The sequence below is a fragment of the Fundulus heteroclitus genome, chromosome 18 (assembly GCF_011125445.2).
Source record: "Fundulus heteroclitus isolate FHET01 chromosome 18, MU-UCD_Fhet_4.1, whole genome shotgun sequence".
Classification (NCBI taxonomy): Eukaryota; Metazoa; Chordata; class Actinopteri; order Cyprinodontiformes; family Fundulidae; genus Fundulus; species Fundulus heteroclitus.
In genome coordinates this window covers 4,272,743-4,297,728 of record NC_046378.1, presented here as the reverse complement: position 1 = coordinate 4,297,728, position 24,986 = coordinate 4,272,743, and the positions used below count along the sequence as shown (strand labels likewise).

At 43.2% G+C, this 24,986-nt stretch overlaps 1 protein-coding gene across 1 annotated transcript in view; it reads right to left on the bottom strand.

Annotated features, from left to right (window-relative positions):
* Positions 1 to 1,554: 1,554 nt before the first annotated feature.
* Positions 1,555 to 24,986, bottom strand: part of epha4l (eph receptor A4, like) — a 67,828-nt gene continuing 44,396 nt past the window's right edge. Inside the window, exons 6-16 of the mRNA XM_021316861.2 lie at positions 24,597 to 24,708; positions 19,925 to 19,980; positions 19,335 to 19,448; positions 18,708 to 18,902; positions 14,082 to 14,143; positions 11,941 to 12,150; positions 11,666 to 11,815; positions 11,201 to 11,397; positions 7,255 to 7,413; positions 4,852 to 6,028; positions 1,555 to 3,170 (exon numbers count right to left, since the gene is read on the bottom strand). Coding sequence (XP_021172536.2) covers positions 5,914 to 6,028; positions 7,255 to 7,413; positions 11,201 to 11,397; positions 11,666 to 11,815; positions 11,941 to 12,150; positions 14,082 to 14,143; positions 18,708 to 18,902; positions 19,335 to 19,448; positions 19,925 to 19,980; positions 24,597 to 24,708 — 1,370 coding nt within the window. The 3' untranslated portion in view covers positions 1,555 to 3,170; positions 4,852 to 5,913. The remainder of the gene's footprint in view (positions 3,171 to 4,851; positions 6,029 to 7,254; positions 7,414 to 11,200; positions 11,398 to 11,665; positions 11,816 to 11,940; positions 12,151 to 14,081; positions 14,144 to 18,707; positions 18,903 to 19,334; positions 19,449 to 19,924; positions 19,981 to 24,596; positions 24,709 to 24,986) is intronic.

The following is a 24,986-nucleotide window of genomic DNA, read 5'->3' as shown; positions in this document are numbered from 1 at the left end:
CCAATCAAAATGAAAAATATTCTCAGATGGAGCAAATTAATTAATCTCAGCCTGGCCAATGCCAGCAATCCACAGGCCTACTTTTCCTCTGATGCAGATAGCCATCTCCTGCAGCCAACTTCAAGGGTTTAGTGCAAATTCACCTTTTCACAGATAGTGTCATAGAATATGGAAAAAAAACACACAAAAAAAAAAAAACACCATTTGACTCAAGGTTTACATGAGCTCCATTTCTAAAACCGTCCTTTCTTCACCACCTCCAACAGCCATCCCCCCCCAACCCATATCAAAGACTCAGGACAATCAGGGGTTTATCGCTGATGGAAATGAGAGCAGGAAGCAGATGTTGTTCTGATTACATACACACACACACAAATTTGTGCTTCGCCAAGCAGCAAATGGCACTAGCTGTTGCCTCAAGGCCTGAGAGGAGTTGAGGGCCAAGTCTTTGAGTCCTCCAGAGTTATGTTATCTGCTGAACATGTGCTGTGCCTCAAACTGCCAACAGGGAGGCCCTTTAATCACGCTGAGAGTCTGTGTTTTTTCAAGTTATTCAGGAAACTGTGAGGAATAAAAACAGATTTCTTGATGTAAGCATTTTTTTCCCGTTATTACACAGAATCATGTAACGCAGTGATCGGTGCACAGTAGTGGAGATACAGAGGGAGAATGGTGAGCATAACTGATCAACGACTAACCATCTGGGAACTCAGCGATGAATGCACCAAAGCGCTTTCAGGTTGCAGTTATAACACTCTTTTATATGGACACTTTCGCTGAGAGAAGACTCAAATTTATCCCATTTCAGCTCAACTCGAGTGTTGATAATGAACTCAGATGAAGCCCAGAGGAATCCGCTGATTGCAGGTCCGCAGGATGATTTCCAAACAACTGTAAAAGCACAGAAATATACCGTCTACGACTCTGTTGGGTAGCTGGAGCGAAATTCAAAGGTTTACTTTATTCTTGGCAGAGCTAAAGCACATTGGTGGGTCTCGCAGATGACTCAGCTGTCCTGCTTGGCTAACATAAATTCAGTGTCTCGTGCTTTAAACATTTTCATATACATGTGGCTGTCATCTTGCTGGTCCATGTTGTTACATTTGGTGAAGAAAATCTAACTGTTAATAACCACTAAGATAGCGTACTATCCCACTGATAGGAACATGGTCATCTTGAGTTGACTGAAAGCTGAAAAGGACAGCATCCGTCTACCTTTTAGCCATGGCTTATTACATTTTCAAAACCTCTCTCCTACAGGTAAAATAACTATTTCCTATAACAACTTAAGAGAATGAAGAGAATTTTAATGAATCCAAATTTGCTCTGTAAGGTAAGAATCTATATTCTTTAGGTCTACAGAATCGCCACAGAAACTGCTGGTACAGTAATGCCTTTCTCGCTAACAGCTAATATAACATGCTAAAATTGCTATTGATTGGATAGTGACTCATGGCTGAGAGGAATGCAGCAAAGAGTGGAAAATCAGTCCAGAAAGTCCAAACAAAAACCTAAATCAAGAGATGTGCATGAAATAAAGGCCATAGACTGTCACATAGTTTCTACTTTAATAAGAATGCACCTTGGCACCCCTTTTATTTACTTCACTTTAGGCTATTATTTTACAAACTAGATATAAAAGGACATAAATAAATGACATAAGTTACATGTACCTATAGCTCCTTGACCAAAACAAAAAGGGAAAAAAAAAAAAATGATAATGTCTGAAGAAAGGAAAAAATACAAAAAGGATCAAGAGGATGTTAGATCTACATGGCTAGATCATTATGGCATCGGAAAGGCATACAACGACAAACTTTAACCCTTGCGTTATGTTCTTTTTTTTTTCTTCTTCTTTTTTAAACTTATTTGACATTTAAGTAAAGGAAAAAAGTATTTTACAGTACATTCTGGTTTCCGTCTCCTTCCTAGCATGTCTTGCATATATCCAAGCAGGTCCGTTTTCAAGAGATAACCCCTATCCCTACCCCCTCTCTAAAGAAAAAAAACAACTAGAAAGGATTTCAGTGCAGTATTAAGGACGGAGGTGTTGTGTACTAGTGGACATGAATTGCCTCTCAAGAGTTCAGAAACATTCGCAGGAGTATAGTTTACGGAGAAAAGGAAGAAACGGAACATGGTCCTTTGTGTTCATCCTGTAGCTGTATGATGCACTCTGTAAAATTAAACAATAAATCCTTTTTAAACAATCACCAGACACCCCCCCCCCCCACCCCACCCCGCCCCCGATCCTTTGTTCTGTCCAGGTGCGTCACTTTTGACTGCGACCATTCTCACATGCACAAAGTGTTTCTTCCATGATTCATCATGAGCACGGAGAGTCCAAACCCCCGACGTGCTTCTCGTATGCGCTGGAGACGTTTTAGTATCTCGGCCGTGTCCCCGCGCGTCCAACGGCAATCCGCTCCAAACGGGTCACATTCCAGAAAGCAGTTCATTAAATGCTGTTGCAGAGGAAAATATGCATGATGTGAGCAACGTTTCTTGTGTTCTCTGTTTTTTTTTTTTTTGTTTTTTTTTTTCATGGATGACACAACAGAAAAAAAATATATAGTCCAGGCTTTTTCTTTTTTTTTTTCATATCAAAAACTATACAACTCTGTTAATCCCCCTTTCTCCACAGTGGCATGAATACAGACACAATCACAAATGGAGAACTCACACACACACACATACGCGCACACACACACACACACACGGAAATCTCATCCTCACACACAAATTAAACCCTTGCTACTCTACATGCAAAGAGATCAAATAAAAAGAAGTTCACAAATGATTTTAAAAAAAGTACATTATCCACCGAAACAGGTTTTCTCTGTTATGTTACAATCTTCTTCTTGTCTCTTTTTTTTTCTTTTTGAGCTCTCAAATTCATTCTAAGGAACTCTCCAGCTCGTTGCCGGACGGCCACAAGCACGGTAGCGGCTACGCTGTCAAGCCTAGATGCTGTTGCGGTGAACGTCCCGGGCGCTTGCGGATGGATTTATCTTCTCGTTGGTGGAAGAGGAGCCCCCGAAGGAGAGGTCGTGAGGCTGAGGCGGAAGCGGGACGACGAGGAAGAAGGAGGACGTAGAGGAAGAGCGGGAAAGATTCTAGCCGTGGCAAAGCGAGGTCCAGATTCCTGTGTTTTTGATGGACGGCAGCATCTGGGGGGAAAAAAAAAGAGAAAGGAAGGTCGGGAATGAGAAGCTGCATCGGTCACGGTGGTTTTTCAATGTAAACAGTTTCTGCTCTGCTTCTAATTCCAGCCATCTATGCAGCTCTGCAGCTCGGGCTCCACTGCAAATTCAGCTCTCCGGCTAAACAAAGTCCAGGGCCAGAGAGCGCCCTGCAGAGAGAGCGCAGAGTGGCAGCCAACAAGGGACAATATGGATTTTGAGGCAGCAACGCTTCAACATTTGTGTGCCATATGCTGTTGTATGTTTGTGATACGTGATATGTGTCCTTGATTTAATGGCACAAATCAACTGCACATAGGCAGTTTGAGAGCATCTGTATTTGATAAATGCTCCGTGTTGAGCCAGGGCTGTTGGAGCAGAATATATTGGCATGCCGTAATAAGTCTTTTGTTCAACCATTAACCGTTTCTCATGCAGAAATATGAATCCATATGCAGGATTTCTACTCAGTTTTCATATAAAATTTCCTACTTTTCCGTACTCAAATTTTTTTTTCTCTTTTACTTTGCTCCATGTTCAGCACTTGGACCCTGTTGAGTTTTTTTTTCTATCTTAGAAAAAAAAAAAACTAACAAAAACAAACAACTGCAGATTGTATTTAGGGAATATAGGTAAGACCAAAACCAATTCATACAGTTTTGGCCCATTTAATCCATAGATGCATCTAAGTCTGTTCTTTAGCAAAAGCCTGTGAATGTTTGTTTGAATGTTTTTTAACTTATGTATTACAAGAAGAAGATACATTTCTTTTTAGTAAAGATCTCACTTAAAAGACAAAAACGTCAATCTGCCTTTGCTGAAGGGCGAAAACTATACACTTCTTAAATTGAGTTGGGGGAGGTGCACAAAATGTTTTCAACGACCATAATTTGCACATCCCTGCTATACCAGAACCCAAGTTTACCTATACGTCTCACACATGGAGAAGAGAATCAAAAGCAAAGATCACAATCGTGGGATAACAGAGTCTCCATAGAAAAAAAACACATTGGTGAAGGCCTCCATGCACATCTTTACTAGGGGGTGCCAACAATGATGGACGTCTCTCTTAGGAAAATACTTACAGAGCTCAGTGGAGGATCAGCTGGCTGTGTAAGCTGAATCTTTATTTTACCATCCCATTTAACTGAAATCAATAAAGAAAATGCAAGTTTCTTGAGAGACTACGAGCAAGAGGAGAATATTTCACCAAAATGCACCAAGACCAAAGCTCCACCTCCAAGTGGGATTTTTACATCCTCCATGCTCTGCTGGGCACCGTTTGGCTGACTGGGTGTCAGCTGCTGATTAATTCTTCTCATTAACATGCCAGAGGCAACAGGCCTGCAGACTGATCACAGAACAGTGGCTATTGATCTGCTCCGGTTGCCCGAGGTGGTGCAACCTGCGTGTTAATTAACACAGCTTCTGGAGCTGAGGGGCCAATGTTGGAGAGGTCGGGCGGGGTGTGTGTGTGTGTGTGTGTGTGTGTGTGTGTGGGGGTCTGGGGGGGGGGGGGGGGGGGGGGGGGGGGGGTCTAGGGTTTCTCACTTTGCAGCTACACATGTCTGATGTTGGAGACTCAGCTCAACAACACAGGAAGGCATGATGCATTTCCTTTTATCTATTTTTTTAGAAGGCTTGGGCAGCAGAATGAAACTGTACTCACCATGCTGACAGCTTCAATAACCCTCCATTATTTTCTTGTTTATTCTTGTAGCTGATGTTTGTGAGCCCATTTATATCCACGTTCCCCACGTTGAGTGAGAGTAAATTCCATCATCGCGCCTCCGATTTATGCCACCAATTCAGGCATTCCATACAAGCGTCCGTTGACAGTGGTGAGGGAAGAGTCTGCAGCTCCCGCAGTAGCGACGAGGCGAGGGCTTTGATTCTGATGGGTGACAAATGGAAGAATCCAAACTGTGTGTTTACGGACGTCGTAGGAGGGCTTGTTTTTGGGAAGACGGGGGGTTGAGGGAAGTCTCCTTCGGAAGATCAAAAACATTCTCAGTAATTCCCGCAGGACATTGGACATTATGATCTAGGAAAAAAAAGCAAGGCCAGAAGAGGGGCAAAACCACAAAAAGTTCCTTGGAAGAAAAAAAAAAAAGCCAGCATATCCCCCAAGAATACAGCCCTCAACCTCAGAGATTCACAGGTAGGGTCCTCCACTTTTCGAGAGATATCAAACAGATCCAGCTGACGGAGAGAGAAAGAGAACAATGGTGGCCGGGGCAGCCTCTGTGAGTCCCGCAGAAACAAGTCATGTACAATAAACACAGCCACAAGAAATTGAAAAAGTCTGCTCCTTGGATTAATCCAGAGAGAAAACAGTTTGCCCAAGAGGAGGAAGAAACGTCAGATCCCAATGCCTCCCTCCCTCCTTCTAGACCTTTAAAGGCACTCCAGACTGGCCTCTCGGAAGCACTTTTTCAGCCGCCTCCCCCCCATGGATCCAAAAAATGCTGACGACAGAAGTGTTCCATTCTTCAAAAGATCAAAAAGGGCAAAGTAAAGGTCAGATTTGTGAAAAAGTGCCATTTTAGACACCCCTTTTTTCTTCATCAAGGTCTTCTTTTCTTTTAAATCCAATTTAAAGTGCATTGATGAGGTAAACTATTTCTTCATAGTTTATTTGTCTGTTTTTTTTATATATTTATTCTTTTTTAGTATGTGTTCATTCTTTTATAAGAAAAAAATGTCCTTTTGATTCCTTGGTTTGCTCTTTTCAGACAGGAACCATTCTGCCTTGGATCTGTTGCATTTGGGACAGGATACCCTGGACGCTGGTCAGGATCTTGTTCTGATGCGCAGCAGAGGAGATGCCTATGCGTGCCATGTCCCTGAGAAAAGATGAGAGAAAAAGTATTTTAGGGCTCAAGAGGATAATAACAAACATGTGAAAGCTAGCTCTAGGTTATGCATTTTACAGCCTTCCAGTAGAAACAGTTTTTGTTGTCTAAGAGATTTATCCCACCAGCAAATATAACTTAACAGAAGGGTAACAAAATTACAATGTGTTCTTTTGTTCAAGATGCTATGGTTGGCAACATGTTGGAACCATAATTGGTGCCATAATTGACTGAAATACAAAAATAGTTTAAATAAAGAACATGAAGAAAAATGTTTAGTAGTATAAAGTCACCAATTATCTGACTTTCTAAGACTCTCAGATGCAAATAAGGCCACTAAACTTAAAATTTGAAAACTCCAGTTTGCTAGTTTGACATTAAAAATGCATAAGCTGCTTTCACATTTTTGCCATGTGTCTTTGCACATTAAAAAACACAGGTCTAAACGTGATTAAAAGAAGCCAACTTTGACGAGCATCAATTCCTTTCTTGTGTTTTTAAGTAAGTGTTTCACTGTTGGTGCACTCCTCTTCCAAATCCGGCATGTGTATACAGATCAGGGGTGTGGAATTCTGCTGCGTCAGGATGGGATATATTACTTCTGGCTGTGGAATAACCTCCACTGTAATATATTTATTAATTACGTTTAGGGGTCAACTTATCAACCGGGTATGAAATGCCAATGTTTTATGAGTGCCCCAAGTAGAGAATTATTGGACAGATTAATTAGAAAGTAGGCCATGCTGTATTTTTTTATTTCAAGCATAATTTTCTCAACACACATAAACATTTCTATAGTACATACTGCTATTATTCCATGTAAAGTTTAGTTACAGCCATAAGTTACCTAATTAATTACAATTACAGGGGGAAAAAAAAACATTTCCATGAATGCAGTCAAGAGGAAAATTTAGCCTTGCTGCTTCCACGGGATTTACATTAGTGCTGCTGATTAAATGCACCTGCTTATTTTATTATCAGCAAGTGTGACAATCTCTATCAAGGCAGGTTTTTGGCATTTTCCCAACTACACAAAGTTACGGAAACTTAAAGCATTGTAAAGAAAAAAAAAGTTAATAAACATTAAGTTTGAGAAATGATACGACTATTTTATAATACAATAAATGCTGTGCTACTACATACTGTGTTTGCAAAATGTACTCTACTTCTTTTTTTTGCAGTTTCCTGCTCTCCTGTTGCCACACGTTTGTACTCACTCCTGTGTCATATGAACCACGGCCTCTGGGGTGGTGTAGCCGGCTGCAGTGAAGTTGTCACTGTATCTCTCCATGCCAATGGCCTGCAGCCAGTCCTCCACTGTGCCCACTGCGGACGACGCCTCCGGGCTCCCTGGCTCCAGCAGGGTGGTGTTGGGTCTGAAGTGGGTGGAAGACAGAAAAAAAGACCATTTCTACAATCTGTTTTCAAGGCTCCGTCCGAGTCCTAAATCCAAACCACGACTTCTGAACCGGTTGCAAACTGACCTGAAACTTTGACTTGAACTTTTAACATACAGAGCCATGGAAAGTATTTGGCACACACACTAGTACAAGTTCAAGTTTACTCTATTGAACCAATCAAACAGAGCAGAATCGAGGAAGCACTTAACAAGAACCCATCTGAAAACACGATGTAGGTTGAAAGATCTCAACACATCATGCCGACATCTAAAAGCAATTTCAAGAACAAATAAGAAACAATGTCACAAAGCCATTGGCAAGGCTTTGGGACCGCAGCAAACCACAGAGACATTATCAACAAATGAAAAAACATGGAGCACTGGAGAAGATTCTCAGGGTATAGAGGGTTATACAGCAGACCAATTATTAAATCACACTGGCAAAGCCACCTCAAAATGGCTCAAAAGAAGTGTTGGTTTTGGAATGACTTAGCCAAAATTTGGATTTAAGCTGATTGTGGAGCAGATGGATTACCTTTTGCTCTTAAAGCTTCCTTAAATCAATGTAAAACACTCTTTGGTTACAGTTTTTTTGGTCAGTTATTAGATTTAGGGGGCACTTATTTCCACCATGTAAGGCCAGGCTGGTTTGGATTTGGTTGATTTGGGTTTTTCCCATAATAAAATAAGTCATGATTAGAAACCTGCATTTTGTATTTACTCAGGTTATCTCAGAAAGAGAATTATGCCTCAGCATAACTGTGTGGTATGGGAATTTACAGGGCAGGAGAGGAAGGACTTAGCACAGGTGGTGAGAACAGCACAGGGCATTGTGGGATGCTGTCTACCGGATCTGAACTCAGTTTATGTAGCTCCAGTCAAGAGAAGGGCCAGACGCATCTCCACTGATCCCACCCACCCGAGCATTGCACTGTTTACCCCTCTCCCATCAGGTAAACGCTTCACAAGCAGCAAATCCAGAACTAATAAACTCAGAAAAAGCTTTTTTCCAAGAGTTGCGAGCGCCATCGCCCCCTCTGAGAAGTTTGTGGTCCATCATGTTACAATCACACTGCTGTTATTTGCACACTCTTATTCTGAGGAATATCAGATTACACATTTCTGTAAATGAAGGCTCAAGATCACCGCACAAAAATTACCTCATTACTTGAGATTCAACAAGGAGGGACTAATCCATGTAACATGGCTCATATCACTTGTAAAGGGACTGATATCAGCGCTCTCGGACTCTGATGCAAACTTGCATGCTATAGTGTGTGTGTGTGTGTATGTTTGGGACTGTAAATACTAAGTCTGTTGTGTATGTGTGTCATGTTATCTGTGTGTATCCTAAGCCGGGGTCTGCCTCAAAGGTAATTTCACCTTTGTAAAACATAGTGACAATAAAAGCTTCTTGATCTTTGTCTGATTTTTAGACTAAGTTGCAGGTCTGAAACATTTAAGTGTGAGAACAAAGCAAAAAGAAAAGCAATCTGTGAGAGCTAAATATTTCTTCACAGCACTGTACAACATCAGCGCTACAAGCCAAATCTCTCATCCCGCTGCATCATGAGTCTTACATCCTGTGTGATGACGGAGAGCCAGCCACAGGCTATGAAAAGCACCACGCTACGTTTCTCTTTAGCTGTTTCCCTTTGATGGAATGAGCACATCTGTCAGGTCGGCCTCTGGTTTGCGTCCCCGCTTTGTGGGCGCTACCAGAAAGCGGGCCAAGTTCAACACAGTTCCTTCCTGACGTGAACGACACCGTTAGTTAATCCTGATTTTATAGAAAACACATAACCCCCTCACACTACAGTGCATTTTACAGCACAGCTGAGTCCCCTGCCACCTTCACATATTCATCACCAAAATCGCCCACACCTTTTTTTTTTTTTTGCCGCTTTTCTCTTTTCTTGCTGCAGCCGCCCTCTCAACCATGAAAAATGTACACGGAGTCAATGACTTATTCGCTGTCGTCCCGCTCTGGTAACTTTCCCACTGTTCCGCACTCTCAAATCCCTTTTTATGATTTTCTCTTCTTTAAAAAAAAAAAAAAAAAAAAAAGCAAGATGAGGTGAAGTAAGGTAATGTTAGGTGCTTTAAGTCATCTCCACTCATTAGGCGGGAACAGAATAAGCGGAGGGATCCCTTTAAACCCACACAACCCTTCTTGGTTCTGTAACTGTGAAAGGCCTCATTTATAGGATTCAGCCCAGCTAATTATTCCACAAGGACTCCCTCCAAGCTCTCCCCGTGTCCCATTAGGTGACTGCGAGTCGGAGCGAGCGGCTCGCCTGCGCTCACACACTCGTTAAAGTCAAACAGACTCCCGCTGCTCCGCGTCGAGTCTGTAAACACACGCGGGCCACTCTCAACGCATTTAGCCGCCGGAGAGTAATGGCGGCGGAGATGTAGGGTCGTGTTTGTTTTTAACTCGCCGCTACATCGTAATTCTCCCCCCCCCCCACCCCCTCCTCCTGTTAGTGCTGCTGCATTCCTGAATGTACAGCACCATTAAAGCGAGAACGCGGAGAAATCCATTAGGGAGGGCATCTGTGCGGAAAACAGCCACAAAATGCGGCTGGATAGTGTTTAATGGTTAACGTCAATTAAAAAAAAAACAAAAAAAAAACAGCATAGATGTGTGTGTCGGCATGTGTGGCCAAATACTAACTAAATGATATATTGTGAGTGCATTATACGACTTTAATGGTTGGTAGATGATTAGTTACATATTTGCAGGTTGCTAATGTAAACAGCTTTGTTACCCCCCGTGTGTTTTTGAGATGACTCAAGTCTTTCGCTGCTTCTAACAGGTTTTACTCCAGTTGTGTTTCTTCATGAGGTTGGGTGATGGGCAATGTCAGGTTTTCTCCACACAAAGCATTTGACCAGAGCACTTTCTTCTTATTGTGACCCATACATGCCATGGCGCAAATTCAAAACGGGACGTCCATTGCCTTTCTGGCAACAGCGGCAACTACCAGATGTGTGTATGGCATGACTATAAGTTGTCCCGTTCGGAAGAATCTCGCTTGTAAACTGGGGGGGGGGGGGGATGGGGGGTGTCTGTGTAGCTCTGCCAGGGGTACGCCTCTTGGCTGCTTCTTTCATTAATGCTCCTCTTGACCAGTCTTTTGGATGAGGTGAATGGTCATGTCTTCGTCGGTTTGCAGTAGTGCCACATTCTTCCCATCGTCAGGTGATGGACTGAACGCGGTACCACGAGATGTCCAAAGCTTGGAGCTCTATTATACAACCTAACCCGGCTTTGTCTGCCCCACAACATTATCCCTGACCTGTCTGCTGTTTGTTCTCTAAAAAAATCCTCTCAGGCCTTCACTGAACAGCTAGGTTTATACCACGACTAAATTACATACCGTCGGACAGCTTTCACGAACTGCATTTTATGTCAGGGTATCAGTAAAAAGAGGGTCGAATACAAATGTACGTCACACTTTTCTATACTAATTTTCTTTTGTACGAAACCAAATAGCATTTTCATTGTCACGTTGACAACCATACACTACTTTGTGTTGCACTTTCATATAAAATCCCCACATTTATAACCTGCTGTTTATAAATTAGTGTAACATTATGCGGAAACACACACTCAGTCAGGACTTCAATATGTACATCATGTTTGGGTCTGACATAGCATCTCTTTAGCATCTGCTCTACCCTTGTGCCGATCAAGAGCCAGTCTTTCTTTTCAAAAACATCATCCCAGCGTCAAACCTTCTCTGGTTCCGCTCCCTCACCTGACAGCAGTCTCTCCCCCGGTCCTCTTCAGGGTGTTGGGGTTGCGTATCAGCTTGTCCAGCATGTTGACGATCTGTCCGAACTTTGGCCGGTCGCCTCTCTCCCGCTGCCAGCAGTCCAGCATGAGCTGGTGGAGAGCCACGGGGCAGTCCATGGGCGGAGGCAGCCGATAGCCCTCGTCAATAGCCTTGATCACCTTGCAAAACAGTAGATGGGGTTTAAATAACTAGATTGAGTTAGAGCAAACGTAGTTTCTCAATTTCCCTCAGGGAACCTTTCATTTGAGAGAAATTCAATTCTTCGATATCACGAGTGGAATTTAAATGCGAACGAAATCAGATCATGTTGCTGGTTTTGTACGTTCTTATCAGAATTTGTATTTTCAACGTAAACTTTTGTCAAATTCGTTCAAGCACTCTGTTACTGATGACCTTTCACACACATTCCCGGTTCCTCAGACTTACGTCTTGGTTACTCATGTCCCAGTACGGTCGCTCCCCGTACGACATCACCTCCCACATGACGATGCCATAGCTCCACACGTCACTGGCGGAGGTGAACTTTCTGTAAGCGATGGCCTCCGGGGCCGTCCAGCGGATGGGGATCTTGCCTCCCTGTAATTGAATGCGGGGCTGATTAATTAAAGCTGGCAAATAAGGTGACAGCCAGACAGAGCGCTTACACAGTTGGCCACATGGATGCAAAAGGCACACACACACACACACACACACAGACTCACCCTGGTGGTGTAGGCAGCCTCCGGGTCGTCCTCCAGAACCCGCGACATGCCAAAGTCAGACACCTTGCACACCAGGTTGCTGTTCACCAGGATGTTGCGAGCAGCCAAGTCGCGGTGAACGTAGCTCATGTCGGACAGGTACTTCATGCCCGACGCGATTCCGCGCAGGATGCCGACCAGCTGGATGACTGTGAAGCGACCATCGTTCTTCTGCAAAAAAAAAAAAAAACATAAAGTTGCTGTTATTGTCGACAATTTTAATCACTTGGAAAAGGAAATACAAACAACCTGAGGAGATGTGTTGTTGGTGGGTTTTTTGAGAGTCTGAGGATCATATGAACCCTTTGCTCGGCGTCTGTGTAACCACGGCAACGTGTTGGTTACACGCCTCTCATTTACTGTCACCTTTTCAGCTCTGATGAACAGAACAGCATGCTGGATAGGCTCGATGCCTCACCTGCCGTTCATACCGGGTGTGTTCTGGTGTTAGTGCCCCAAACAACCATCTGTTGTAACTGCATGACACTGATCAGGTGGTTTGGTCTGTTTTCAAAGGACCGTGGAACTGAACCAACCAGATAAAGGCATTCTCCTTCAAATGGAACCAGATTCCCAGGACTGTTCCTGACAGAGATGTGTTGTTTTTTTGTTGTTGTTGTTTTTTCTTGCATTTGGAAACGTTCATAAACAGCTGCATTTTTCTACTGTCTTTTCATGTTTCTTGTAAGAATGAGATAATGGTAATAGCAGGTCTGCCTAAAAAGTGGATCAGACAGCTGCAGCTGATCCAGAACGCTGCTGCCCGTGTCCTCACTAAGACTAAGAAAGTAGAGCACATCACCCCAGTTCTAAAGTCCTTACACTGGCTCCCTGTATGCCTGAGAATAGACTTTAAAATACTTCTGTTAGTCTATTAATCCCTGAATGGTTTAGCACCTTAATACATCACAGACTTGTTATCAGTGTATCAACCCTCCAGACCACTCAGGTCTTCTGGCTCCAGTCTACTCCACATACCTAGAACCAGAACCAAACATGGAGAAGCAGCATTTAGTTCCTACGCTCCACTTATCTGGAACAAACTTCCAGAAAACTGTAAAAGTGCTGAAAGTCTGAGTTCTTTAAAATCAAGGTTAAAAACACATTTGTTTAAGGTTGCCTTTGACTGTTCTAGTTCAACTATTAACTAAAACTTAATTTAGTTTTTATTTAAACCATTAATATTTGCTTTCAATTTCCATTTTCAATGTTTTCATGTTTCAATTCTCCTACATTTCATTCAAACTGTTTTTTTTACTTGCTTTAATTCAGTTTTTACTTTCCTATGTTTTAATCATGTAAAGCACTTTGCATTGTCCTTGAACTGAAATGTGCTATACAAATAAACTTGCCTTGCCTAATAATCTTTTCCCAGCACACAATCAGTGAACAGCAATGAGCTGCGTCTCGTGTAAAGGACTTCAAACTGTAAGAACGGTTATGATGAAAAATGAAGGGGTGTTTTCTAACCCTAAATTTTGAGAGTCTTGGTGTACCTGACCTAAAAACCTGCCTTTGCCTTATCAGTATACGTCTGTTTCTGCAAAAAGGCATAATATTCTAGTCTCAAAAACTAAGTTTATATTCAGTTTGTTCAATAATTTTTATTAAATGTTTGTATGAACAAAGGCCAAAAAAATAATGATCAGAGACAACATTATTATGACTGATTATCAACATTACAAAAAAGGAGCTGCTTTTTGATCATGTTATGTATTTTTGTTTAAAACGTTTCTTAAAACTGCGTTAAGGTGAACCCATGGTGCTTTTACAGGCTCATTCCTGATCAGCAGTCACTGTAAAGTTAATCTTTGTGTTTTACTCTTTTAAATGTCGGCCTACATTCCCGGCATGTTCTGTAAATTGCCCCGGATCAGTGAGCACCTCGTGTGCAGTCAACCTGAAAAGCAGAGGTGAAGCCTCCTTGTCAGAAAAGGCGTGAGTTGATCAAAGCGGATAAGGATTAGGGTCGGTGTTTGTGAACCGGCACTTGTTATTTCAGCGGATGACATTACAGAGATAAGATGGCATCGGAGGGCTATGGTCGTGTCACACACCGACACGTGTGCACGGCTTTGCATGGACGGAAACGCATGACTGACCCTCAGGAATGCATCCAGCGATCCGTTCTCCATGTACTCCGTGATAATCATCACCGGCTTACCTGGAGAGAGACAGAGGAAGCAGGAGAAGGAGAGGCAGATGATTATGAGACGGTAAACGTTGCACGTCACAGCTTGAATGTTGAGGGGGGGTGTGCGGATGTGAGCGTGTTTGACTGTGTCAGGCCACCCATTTCAGTCCCGTGGCGATTTAAATTAGGTCTGCTCGGCCCTTCGAGTCACCCTGCACATTCAAAAGGGACTCCAATAAAACAAAACCCCACCACATATACACATACAAACTCACACCATCTTGTGTCAATGCAAATATGAACCGACATTGGACGCGCTACACAAAGTCTGACTGCAGTCCCCCACCCCGAGTCCCCCAGACTCCATACTTATGTCACTCCCTGGCCCTTTGCCCTCTCTCGTCTCTGTCAAATTTCAACGCATCTGTCACTCTCGGCTAGCTCCCCTCATTCTTGTGTCATTTTTTTTTTTTTTTTTTTTTGCTCAGACGCTCTTCCTCTACGAACCCTGCCGCCCCTCTCTGGCTTTTCACCTTTCCCTTTCTGTTTCTCTCAGAGGGTTGGATGGGGGGGTGGGCGTCTGCGTCTTTATCTGAACTGAGGCAGAAGGCAGAACGGGTCGACTGTCCCCGGTGGGTCCTGCTCAACGTTTAGCACGACTATGTGTTTGGGAGGGGGAGGGGGGGGAGTGGCTGGCTGATTTGTTTTCATCCAAAAAACGGCAGCAAGCTGCTGCCACAAATTTCTACTCCACAGCTTTTGTGGTTCTGTGTCAAGTGATGCATTCAGGGCGGACTTGCTACAGTGTACTCACACACCTTGCAATTCTAATCAGGCCCTTTTACTTGAATACCCCTAAATGAACACCAATGCAACCGGTTGCCTTCATACATACCATAGTTGAAAATTGAGTCATTTAATGTCTGCAAAAAAAATACAACTGTATTGTTAATGAAAATTGATTATTTAGACAGAGGGACACACTACAGAGGTCAGAGATACAATGTGACGTACACCTACACCGACTGGCTGGGCATGCTCAGATAGTCATTTTAAAAGGGTGTCTGGGGTGGAAAATTAACACTTTTACATATGCCTGAACACCAGTCCCATCCCTGATGGTTGAAAATGGTGGTGGCAGCATCATGTTGTTGGTATTCGTTTCTTCAGCAGGGATAGAGTTGAAGGCAAGATGCTAAATTAGGGGTAATCCTGGTGGATAAGCTGCTAGCAGGTGCCAGAGACTGAGGGCGAAGGTTTACTTTCCAATATGACAACAAATAGATAAATAAATATACAGCCAGAACTAAAATGGTACGGTTTAGATGAAGGTATGGAAATCTGTCAGAGGCCCATGATAGCAATAGAGATGCACAGCTCAGGTGGCACAATCTGCTGAAACTATTACACATGCACTTCCTAAATCTGCCCTTTATGGAAGAGTGGCAAGAGGAAAGACAATAACACAACTGATTCTACCTTTGCCTTGTTCTAGGACATAAAATCCCACTTGAATGAATTGAAGCTTGTTGTAGTAAAGTGGGAGAATATGAAACAGTACAAGGGAAGTAAATACTTTTGGAAAACACTGCATGAAAGTGTCTATTTGACTTAAACTTGCTGCTTGGACGAGTGGTGTGATCTAACGGTGTCCAAATGAGCAGAAAGCCGGCTGAGCAACTGAAAACTAAGGTTGTAAAGACGAAGTTCTTCCACCCCCGGCAAGAGGCCGTCAGTCACCGCCTTACCCGCTGCATTACTGGCACTCTGTTAATTACGGGGGACTCCAGTGATGCCCAGAAAGAGGAAGTGGAACTAAAGTTGGGGGAGCAGTGGGGCCCTGTTTGTCGGCCATCTTTGTTCCCTTTGTTGCGAGCCCCTGCCCCAGGGCAGCCAGTGATTGACAGCTGTGCAATAAAGTCTGAGGAGTGTCTGACCCGCGACCTAAAACTCTCGCCTTCCCAGCCCCGCCCTCTTCCCTCCAGCCCATTTGCATGCTAATTCCTTGTTTACTGAATACGCCCTGCTGCCTTTGGCAATGAACTCCGGGCAAGGGGCTGCATCAGTGGGCCGATTATCACCTGCCAACAAAACCCTGGAGTTTGGGGAAAGCGCACCAGGGGGTGCAACACTGGGGGAGTTCTGGGCAAACGTTCTCTACGGCCGGCACCTAACCACAGTCTGTTTTTAAGAGCAGATATTTAAGAAAGGAGCATTCTCCAACTTTATGTAAATCAGCCTTGAAACATATCACGTCTGATTTCAAGCTCTAATGGAGAATAGATTTTAATTACATACTGACATGATAGAGACACTAAGTGTACACAAGCTTGAGGATGGTGAACTGCAGCCAGCAGTCCTCAGTGACAGATCTTTGCACATTTATGGAGTTTAGTGCCTATTTGGAGTTACTCCATTATTAATAAGCCTTAATTGGCTCAGTTGGACATGCCAGCAAACTGAGGCCAAATTGAGAATTCCTTTTAACTTGACTGTAATGGAGAGTGGAATGCAATTCAAATAATGGATTTTTAATAGATTCAACTGACACTCTCAAGTGTGAAGGACTCCTTTGCCCAAACCTTGTATCAAGCTCTCAAAAGCATAGGTGGAGAGTGGGAGTTATGGGATGTCCCCCTTGCCTTGGCTTTTATGTCGGCCTTTGTCACTGCCGTGCAGCTCGTCTGCTTCTGCTTCATCTCTCTGCCTCACTCTTGTTCCATTTCGCACTTTTTTCAGCTGGTTCAGTGGTTCCTCTACCGCCCACTCCTGCGTTCTCTACTTTCCTTGCTGTCTCTCCTTCTCATCTCCTAACTACTTCCCTGCCCCTTGCTCTCTCCACCTCTGTCTGCATCTTCCCTTTGCCACGGCTCGTCCAGGGTTTCTCTTCCCTCCTTCCTCTCGTCCATCTGTCTACCTTGCCTCCTGTCTTTCACACTCCGTCTCGGCGAGGTCTGAGAGGTCATTCTGCACGGCGAGGGGTGTGATAGGTGATAAGCAATTCTGCCTGCGCCGCTGTACACTTTCAGCTCCAGCAGGGCAAAGTGTGTGCTCGCGTTCGGGTATGTCGCTCTGGCTGCGCGTGTGTGAAGGCGAATGCGTATGACAGGGGTAGAGACAGTGTTATCTAGCTCAGATAGGGCTAGGCTGTTGTGTCACAACGCATTAAGACACTTCATCCATCTAGGCCAGGCCGGCCATCAGCTATGGTAACAGCTGAAAAGACTTTTCTACCGTGCATGCTTGTACACACACTCACCTATAGCCTAACAAATACCATGGAGGAAGGTGTGAAGGGATGGGGGAGGAGAGAGTGCCAAGGGCAGAGGGAGGGAAATTTGGCCGGTGTTCTGTGACCATGCAGAAGCAGATAGAGAAGGGATAGGGTAACACTCCCTAACCCCAAACACATTTACAGCTGACACCATGATTAATGAGTCTGGAGCTGCGCTGAAGGGCTTGTTCCTGGACCCATTAGCCCCCTCCCACCCTCCACCGTCCCCACCCTTAATGCCCAGCTACCTCTAACGCCACCTCCCCCATCCCTAAAGCTGGACCAATTCCATCTGGACAAAACACACCTCTGGACACTCTAGATCCAATATCCAAAAGTATTCACACCGCTTGGATTTATTTCCGATTTTGGAATGGTAAACCAGAGACTTCAAAGTGCTTTAATGGGATTAGTTTAATCTGGGCACAGCACTTTCTGCCACATGTTTGGCAAGTGTCCTATGTGCTTTCTAGCAAACTGTAGGACTTCTTCTGCTTTAACTCAACAATGGCTGCTTCTCTGATCATTGATACTCTTGCCCAGCCTGTCAGACTAGCTGGAAGGCCGTGTCCTATTAGCTTATCTGCTGTGCCATCTTGTGATTTCTAGTTTGAGAAGATGGAATGAACAGGGCTCCTTGAGCTGTTCAGATTATGGGATATAGTTTTATAACCTAACCTTTCCTGACTTGTGTTCCCTTGGCTTCATGGCATTGTTTCTTCACAAAGTTTCTCTGCAAAAAACACAGGCCTCCACAGAACAGCTGAGTCTATACTGAGATCACACTATTAAGCAACGAGGTGACTTCTAAAGGTAGTCTGTGGCACTGCGGTCATTTTGCGGTATCAGAGTAAAGGGGGTTGAGGACAGTTCAACAATCTTCTGATTTTATATGAACATGTTGAAACCCATGTGTCACTAGCTTATGACGTCATAATTAGGTGGTACTTTGTACTTGTCTACGGGAGTAATGTGTAAAAACGTGAAGACTGTAAAGGCATGCTAAGCGTTTTGCAAGGCTTCGTACACGCATAATTATTGTACACACTGTCAGGACAGAGAGCAGCACACAAATGTACCCCATTGGCTGCTGGCGGTGACTGTTTTTTTTCCCTACACTCGCCGTTTTTTAGAGATGTAATTTAATATGATTTATTGTAAAAAAAAAAAAAAAATCACACAAGACAGCACAAATGAATGAATGAACTAACAATGATATAACAATAACAGTGTGTGTAAATGGTTGAGAGCGAATGGAGCAGAGTTTCATGGCAACCCCCACCCCCTTTGTAACACTAAAAGAAGGAAACAGCCACATACTGAACGTACATTTGGTGACCACGCCCTCCAGGTGAATGATGTTGGGGTGGTCAAACTGGCCCATGATGCTGGCCTCAGACAGGAAGTCCCTCCTCTGCTTGTCGGTGTAGCCGGCCTTCAGGGTCTTTATGGCCACGCAGATCTCCCGCTTGCCGGGCATTTTCAGGCGGCCGCTGCAGACCTCGCCAAACTCCCCTGGGAACACGCAGACTGCATTGAAAACGTGGCACAATGATACATGACCATTCTGATCCATGAGCTATAAATCAAATCAAAAATTGTTTGTGTCTGTGTGTGCAGGTTTTGAAGGGTTCCACTTTAAACATTGATCAGAGTCTTTTTAATCCCCTTTTGCCCTCCTCCTTCCCTTATCCATTGGAGCAGAAAAAGAAGAGGAAATGGATATTGATTCTTTTGCTTTATTATTTTGTCATTGGATGACTTTTCTCCAGCCACAGGAATAGCCCGGACAACATATTTAGCTTCTCTAGATTTTTTTTTCCCTGCGTCCTGACTTCTCTGAAGGTATAACAAATGTCTCCTAGCGTGGTTTTCATACTCAGCTATCCTAAAAATAAAGTGAGAAGTCTACCTAGTCTTAGAGCCCAAACAAAGCCGTTTCCTTACCAATGCCAATAACTTTCTCGATCTTGATACAGGAGGCATCAATCTCTTTGGCAAACTCGCGGACGGCTTGGTTCGGGTCCTCGTAGGTAAAGGGGTCAACGTATATCCTGACTCCTGAGAAAAGAAGCATGAAAGTAAAGGAGGTAAGGGAGCAAAAAAAGAAAAAGAAAGGAGAAGGTTAATTCATTCCGGCAACTCTACGCTCTGCCCTCCATCTGTTCTTTATTTCCATCACGCTGCAGGCTACACCGCCTTCCTCTCTGGATCCTTTCCTCCTCCTCCTTGCTTCCCTCCATACCTCACTTCACACTGTGACTCCATTGCTTTTCATGTCACTGTGGCTGACTCCGATGAAGATGGAGCTCATTAACTTGAAATTCTTCTGGCATGCAAATAACAGCGCTGATGACTTGATAATGAGGTGTTTGAAACATGTTAGCAAGCAAGTACATTAACTTCCAAATAGTTTGTTTTTCTCCCCATTTTATGGGACTCGTTTGCGGTTTAGCTAACATGCGCATGAGCACACCTGACAGCGCTAATGGTTTTCAATTACGGAGTGCGTTGGTGGACCATGAACTATGAGTTACCTTGATGTAAGTGCTTCTCTTCATCAGAGTCCTGCTTAGCTTTGCTGTATTTACTCCTTCTGGGGACAAAAAACAAAACAAAAAACAACAAAAGAAAAGAAAAAGATGGTCAGTCATATTGTGCTTCCTTAATATGTCACAACAGACTTCATATTTAAGGTTAAAGTCAGACCAGAAGTCAAAGTATATTAGTTAGGAGCAAATAGCAATCAGATTCATGTACAAAAAGTGTCAGCTGAGTATAAGGTTTTTTAAAAAAATACATTTTAGAACAATTCTAAATTCATTACATACATTACATCATTTGTTCTTTAAAGAAATTAGCTTTTAGTTTCTGTTTACTTTTTAAAAAGTGTCAAAAAATACTGCTAGTTATAGGGGTGATTAGCATATGGAGGACCAACTCTGACATATTAAATAAAAATACAGAAATAAGCAAATGCTCAATAACTAAATAAATAAGCCAACACTTAAATGCACAAAAAAATACAGAAAATAAACTAACAAATAAATACAAACAGTAATCAAATTAATTACAATGAGACATAAAAAATCTCTTTTGAATAGCTTCTTTAGTTATTCACCTTTATAATAATTGTCTTATTTATTATCTGTTAAAGTTTTAAACTTTCTTTTTCTTAAATGTATTTATTTATGTGTATGTTTTTTTTAAGATTCCTGTCTGTTTTCTAAAATTTTTGGCCCTTATTTTTAAAATGCTATTTATTTTTGCTGGTCCTTTTTTGCTGCCTCATTATGCAAATGGGGGGGGGGGGCGTGGCTGGTCTTAAGTGGACAACTTTTGCCTACTGGTTGGTTAACATTAGACTGCATAGCGCAAAATTACATTCTACCTGCCACAGACACAGCAAAGATGGCTACCCAGGTTAGCAGTGAGCTGAGGCATTTAGCAACTTTGTTTGGAAATGCTGTAATTCCTGACTTTATTATCTATCGTGTGGACGCCCTGAGAATGTGTGCTTCAGTAAGTGGCACACGTGCAAACGGATGTCGCCAGTTGACTGTTTTTGTGCCAAACAAGTTATCCCGAGACCCCGACAGAAATTGTAGCCTCTGAGTTGGGAGTGCACATTCGGCAGCTTGTGTGAATTCAGTCAACTCTGCCTCATTTACAGCCAACTAGATGTGAAAATAGAGATGTTGAACTTTTGTTAAAAAGTGAAGGAAGAGTGCTGTTACCTAATCATTCAGTTAGTGGATTACAACAGAACTACAGAATTACTTCTATTGTTCTCATACGTTATCGTACGTGATTATTTCAACATACCGAGAGTAATTGTCTAATATGAGGATATTAGTATCTGTTTAAACTCAATTCATATAAAGATTAATGCTCAATATAGCAGGTTCTCAACAAGTAAATGGCTCTGTGGTTGTTTTCATATGTCTGACAAAAATACTATTTGCTCTGATTGTCACACATCTCCAGAAGTTCTGTCTGCTGCAACCAAAATTCCACCCTTCCTGAGTCAAACACTGAACACAGCCGTCTGCTCTGTTGTAAAACATTTCCTTTTCTAGATAGACTCACATGAATGGATCATATGAAACAGATCCAAATGTCATCGAATAAGCACTGAATAAAGTCACAGCCAAAATTACTCTTAATCCTGGCAGATCTAGATTTAAAGAGATTTTCATTCAATCAAGAAGTAGGCAGGAGACAAAATACGTATCTTTCATAATAAGCATATGAGGTAAAATATCTATTTTACATTTTATTAGAATGGCATTTTGAAAATAATTTATAGACCTCTCAATAATGAATGTTAAAAGTTTTACTGATTTTAAAGCACTAAAATCCATTCAATAAGTACTGATAGGCTTTTTGCATCTTTCTAAGATTAATATGGCATTTGTCTCTGGAGCACAGAGTCATGCAGGCTGGAACTGCTTTTATCATCACCATCATTTCTAACTCAGTGTCTGTTCTAACATCAGGTTTCTTACACTGCCAGAATCTGTGTCCCCCATCTACTCCGCTCCTCTACTGTATATTCATCTACATATCCTTAAATTTATGATCAGTGATCTTTGTCTTATTAAGTCTTCTGCCTCAAAGTTGCACAAAATCAGCCCATAGCTTTCCACTATTTTTCAGGGAAACAGACTCCGTCATGCTGAGCCTGCCAGAATTTGTACCCCATGTCCAATTATTGGAATAACAGTACTCCACATTCCTGATTTTTTTTTTTTTTTTTTGCTAACAAACATTTCATGTACAGAATAACTACTCCTGAAATGTCGGAGCTGTTAGCTCTTTGAACTGTGAAGTTACAGTAGGATACACAAAATGTCAGCCTGAGCCTGCCAGAATATTTATCCTGCTTTTAAAGGTTTTACTGCATCCTAACATGAGCTGCTGCGTTAGGTCATGGCCAGTAACTACTGAAAATTTGAGGATGTTTTGTCTTATTGTATTAGAGTTGCAGAGGTGGCACAGCAAGCTTTCCTCAGCCTGCCAAACATGCATCAGCTGCCTACAGAGCATCGAGAGGGCTTATAACCATCTGGGTTGTCCTAATCACAATCTGTTAAATACAACAAAAGTACTCAAACTTATAACAAATGTATTCATTTACCCTTGTCTGCTTTGCAAACAGAAGTTGAAGATGCAACAATCAGAGTTTTTAATGGTTTCCAAAACCCACTCATTGTAAATCTGTGACCTGCTAATAAGGATTTCCCTTTAAGGAGATCATTTCTCTTTATATGTAGATATAAAACCAGCATTGAAATAGTCCTTAAGCCTCAGTAATTAATTATTTATATTAAGAGCAAACAAAACAGGGTTTTCCTATTTTAAAGCCAAGCCAGAGTGATTACATGGTTGAGCGTTACAGCTCTCTTTAATATTTTATATTAGCGATTATTGTAGTGTACCCCATGTGTTTATTTGGATCCCTGCTGTAACTGTTAGATTCCAAATGGCTACCAACATTTCCACTCCAGCATATTGCATAAATAACAGAGGTTGAAAGTTTGACAGGACAAAACAGGGCTAATTTGTATGCTCTGTTTAGCCTTCCTGTCATAAGTCTCTCTCCTGCAGCCTGAAGGAAGCAGAGACACGGCTCCTTAAATCTCTCTACTCCCACTGATTTTATTTTTAAACACTACACTGATCATGAAAACACCAGGCTTTTGAGTGTTGCGTACTCAGTAACTCGCTAACGAGTGTTGCGGTTACCTGGCAGTGGCAGTGATTCAATATGGTGCATTTATTGATCCGTTCATGGTTGTATTTTTCAGTTACCAGTTAAAAACTGACAACCAGTAGGTCCGTCTCTAATAAAAGATTTAGTGAAAGTTTGCACAGACTGACAGGGATCTTCAGCTGGGACTGATTCTGAAGGACACTAAAGACAGAACAGCATTACGGAGTTCAGAAGGCAGACAGAAAGAGAAGCTATGAGTCAATCCTAGAAGAGGATGCTCTAAAAACTCCTTTAAAATCCCAGAGCAGCCTGACACCTGTGTTCATATTGATGTATAGGTCAGAGTTGGAGATGACCAGATGTGTGGGACATTGTGGTCGAGCAATGGTTGTGCAATGATGGTAAACGGCAACGTGATTGCAGTCCCTCCCCCCAATCACAGCCTGGCCGCAGCGGCACAATGACAGCGGCCATCGCATGCATATAAAAAAGGCAGAGACAACCACCTGCTTGGATGGAGAGAGAGAGAGAGGCAATCACATGGAAAAAAAAGAGGACACACACACACACACACACACACAATCAACTGCCCCATTCACTCATCATCATCATTCTCAACACCAACACACTCGTGTAAGCAATGATTTAGTGTCCATATTAAGGCGCACAAAAGCAGGAATCAACACACACGCCATTTACACTTCCTCTCAGTAGTCACACATGCAAAACTTGTTTTCCTGCATAAGGATACACACACTGACACCTTCAATACACACACACACACACACACACACACAGGGAGGGAGTGTGGCTAGCACCCTGAGGTGAGACAGCCCATCTGCATGTAATCCCATCTGTGTGACGGCGCTTTGTCCCGCTGCCTGGTTAACACTCGGAGATTGGGTCACTGCAAATCCACCTGATGCCTCTCCATCTCCCTCTCCCCGTATTCAACCCCTACTTTTCATTGCCCGCTTATCTCATTGTCCCTCCTGTTGCTCTTCCTTTTTCTGTCTCGCTCCTCCCTCTCTCTGGTTGTTATTTTTTTCTTTTTTGTTTTTTTTCTGCACGGCGGTCAGAGAGCCTCAGCAGGGGAAAATAACCAGCAGTCGTGATTACCCCCGCCAGAAGGGAGATAGAGGAGGGAAGGATGGGGAAGGAGAGGAGCGGGGGGGACGGATGCAGGAGACGGGGAGTGAGAGGTCGCTGATTGCATCTCTTCAGCTGTCTGAGCTGTCAATCACGTCGCCGGTGTGGCGAGTCATCAGTCATCTGACGTGAGCCAGTTGTAAAAGCTGCCTGGTGGTGTGTATGTGTGTGTGTGCGTGTGTGTGTGTGTGTGTGTGTGTGTGTGTGTGCGCATATTTGTGAATGACTTTCCTGACAGCTGCCTTTTTCCGACTCCCCCTGAGGAAGACATCCCTCACCTGCGGGGGAAAGAGGAAGAGACGGAAAGCAGAAGGGGCGGCGGACGAAAGGGGCATGGCGCTCACCTTCGGCTGATGACGAAAGCGCTGATGAGGATAATCAGGAGGACCACGCTGCCCACCACCGACACCAGCAACACGGTGGAGTTGGCCCCGTCGCCTATGATGGGAGCAGGGACTGCGGCGAAAGGGAGTTATAAAGGGAGCAGAAGGAGGGAAGGAAAAAGAAGCAGAAAGTGAGGAATGTTGGAGGGAGACAAAGAGAAAAGTCAACATCATTACGCTTGACCGAGCCGCCATGCATCAAAGGGCTGGTGAGCATTGTGTGTTTGTCAAAGTAACTGATCTCCCTCCTTCTTCCTCCCCATATGCTCCCCCTATCCAGGCACGGGGGTTTGCTCCCTCTGCCTCCATTTTACAGTCCTGCCCATAAAATCTGCCGCTCGGCATGCTTCA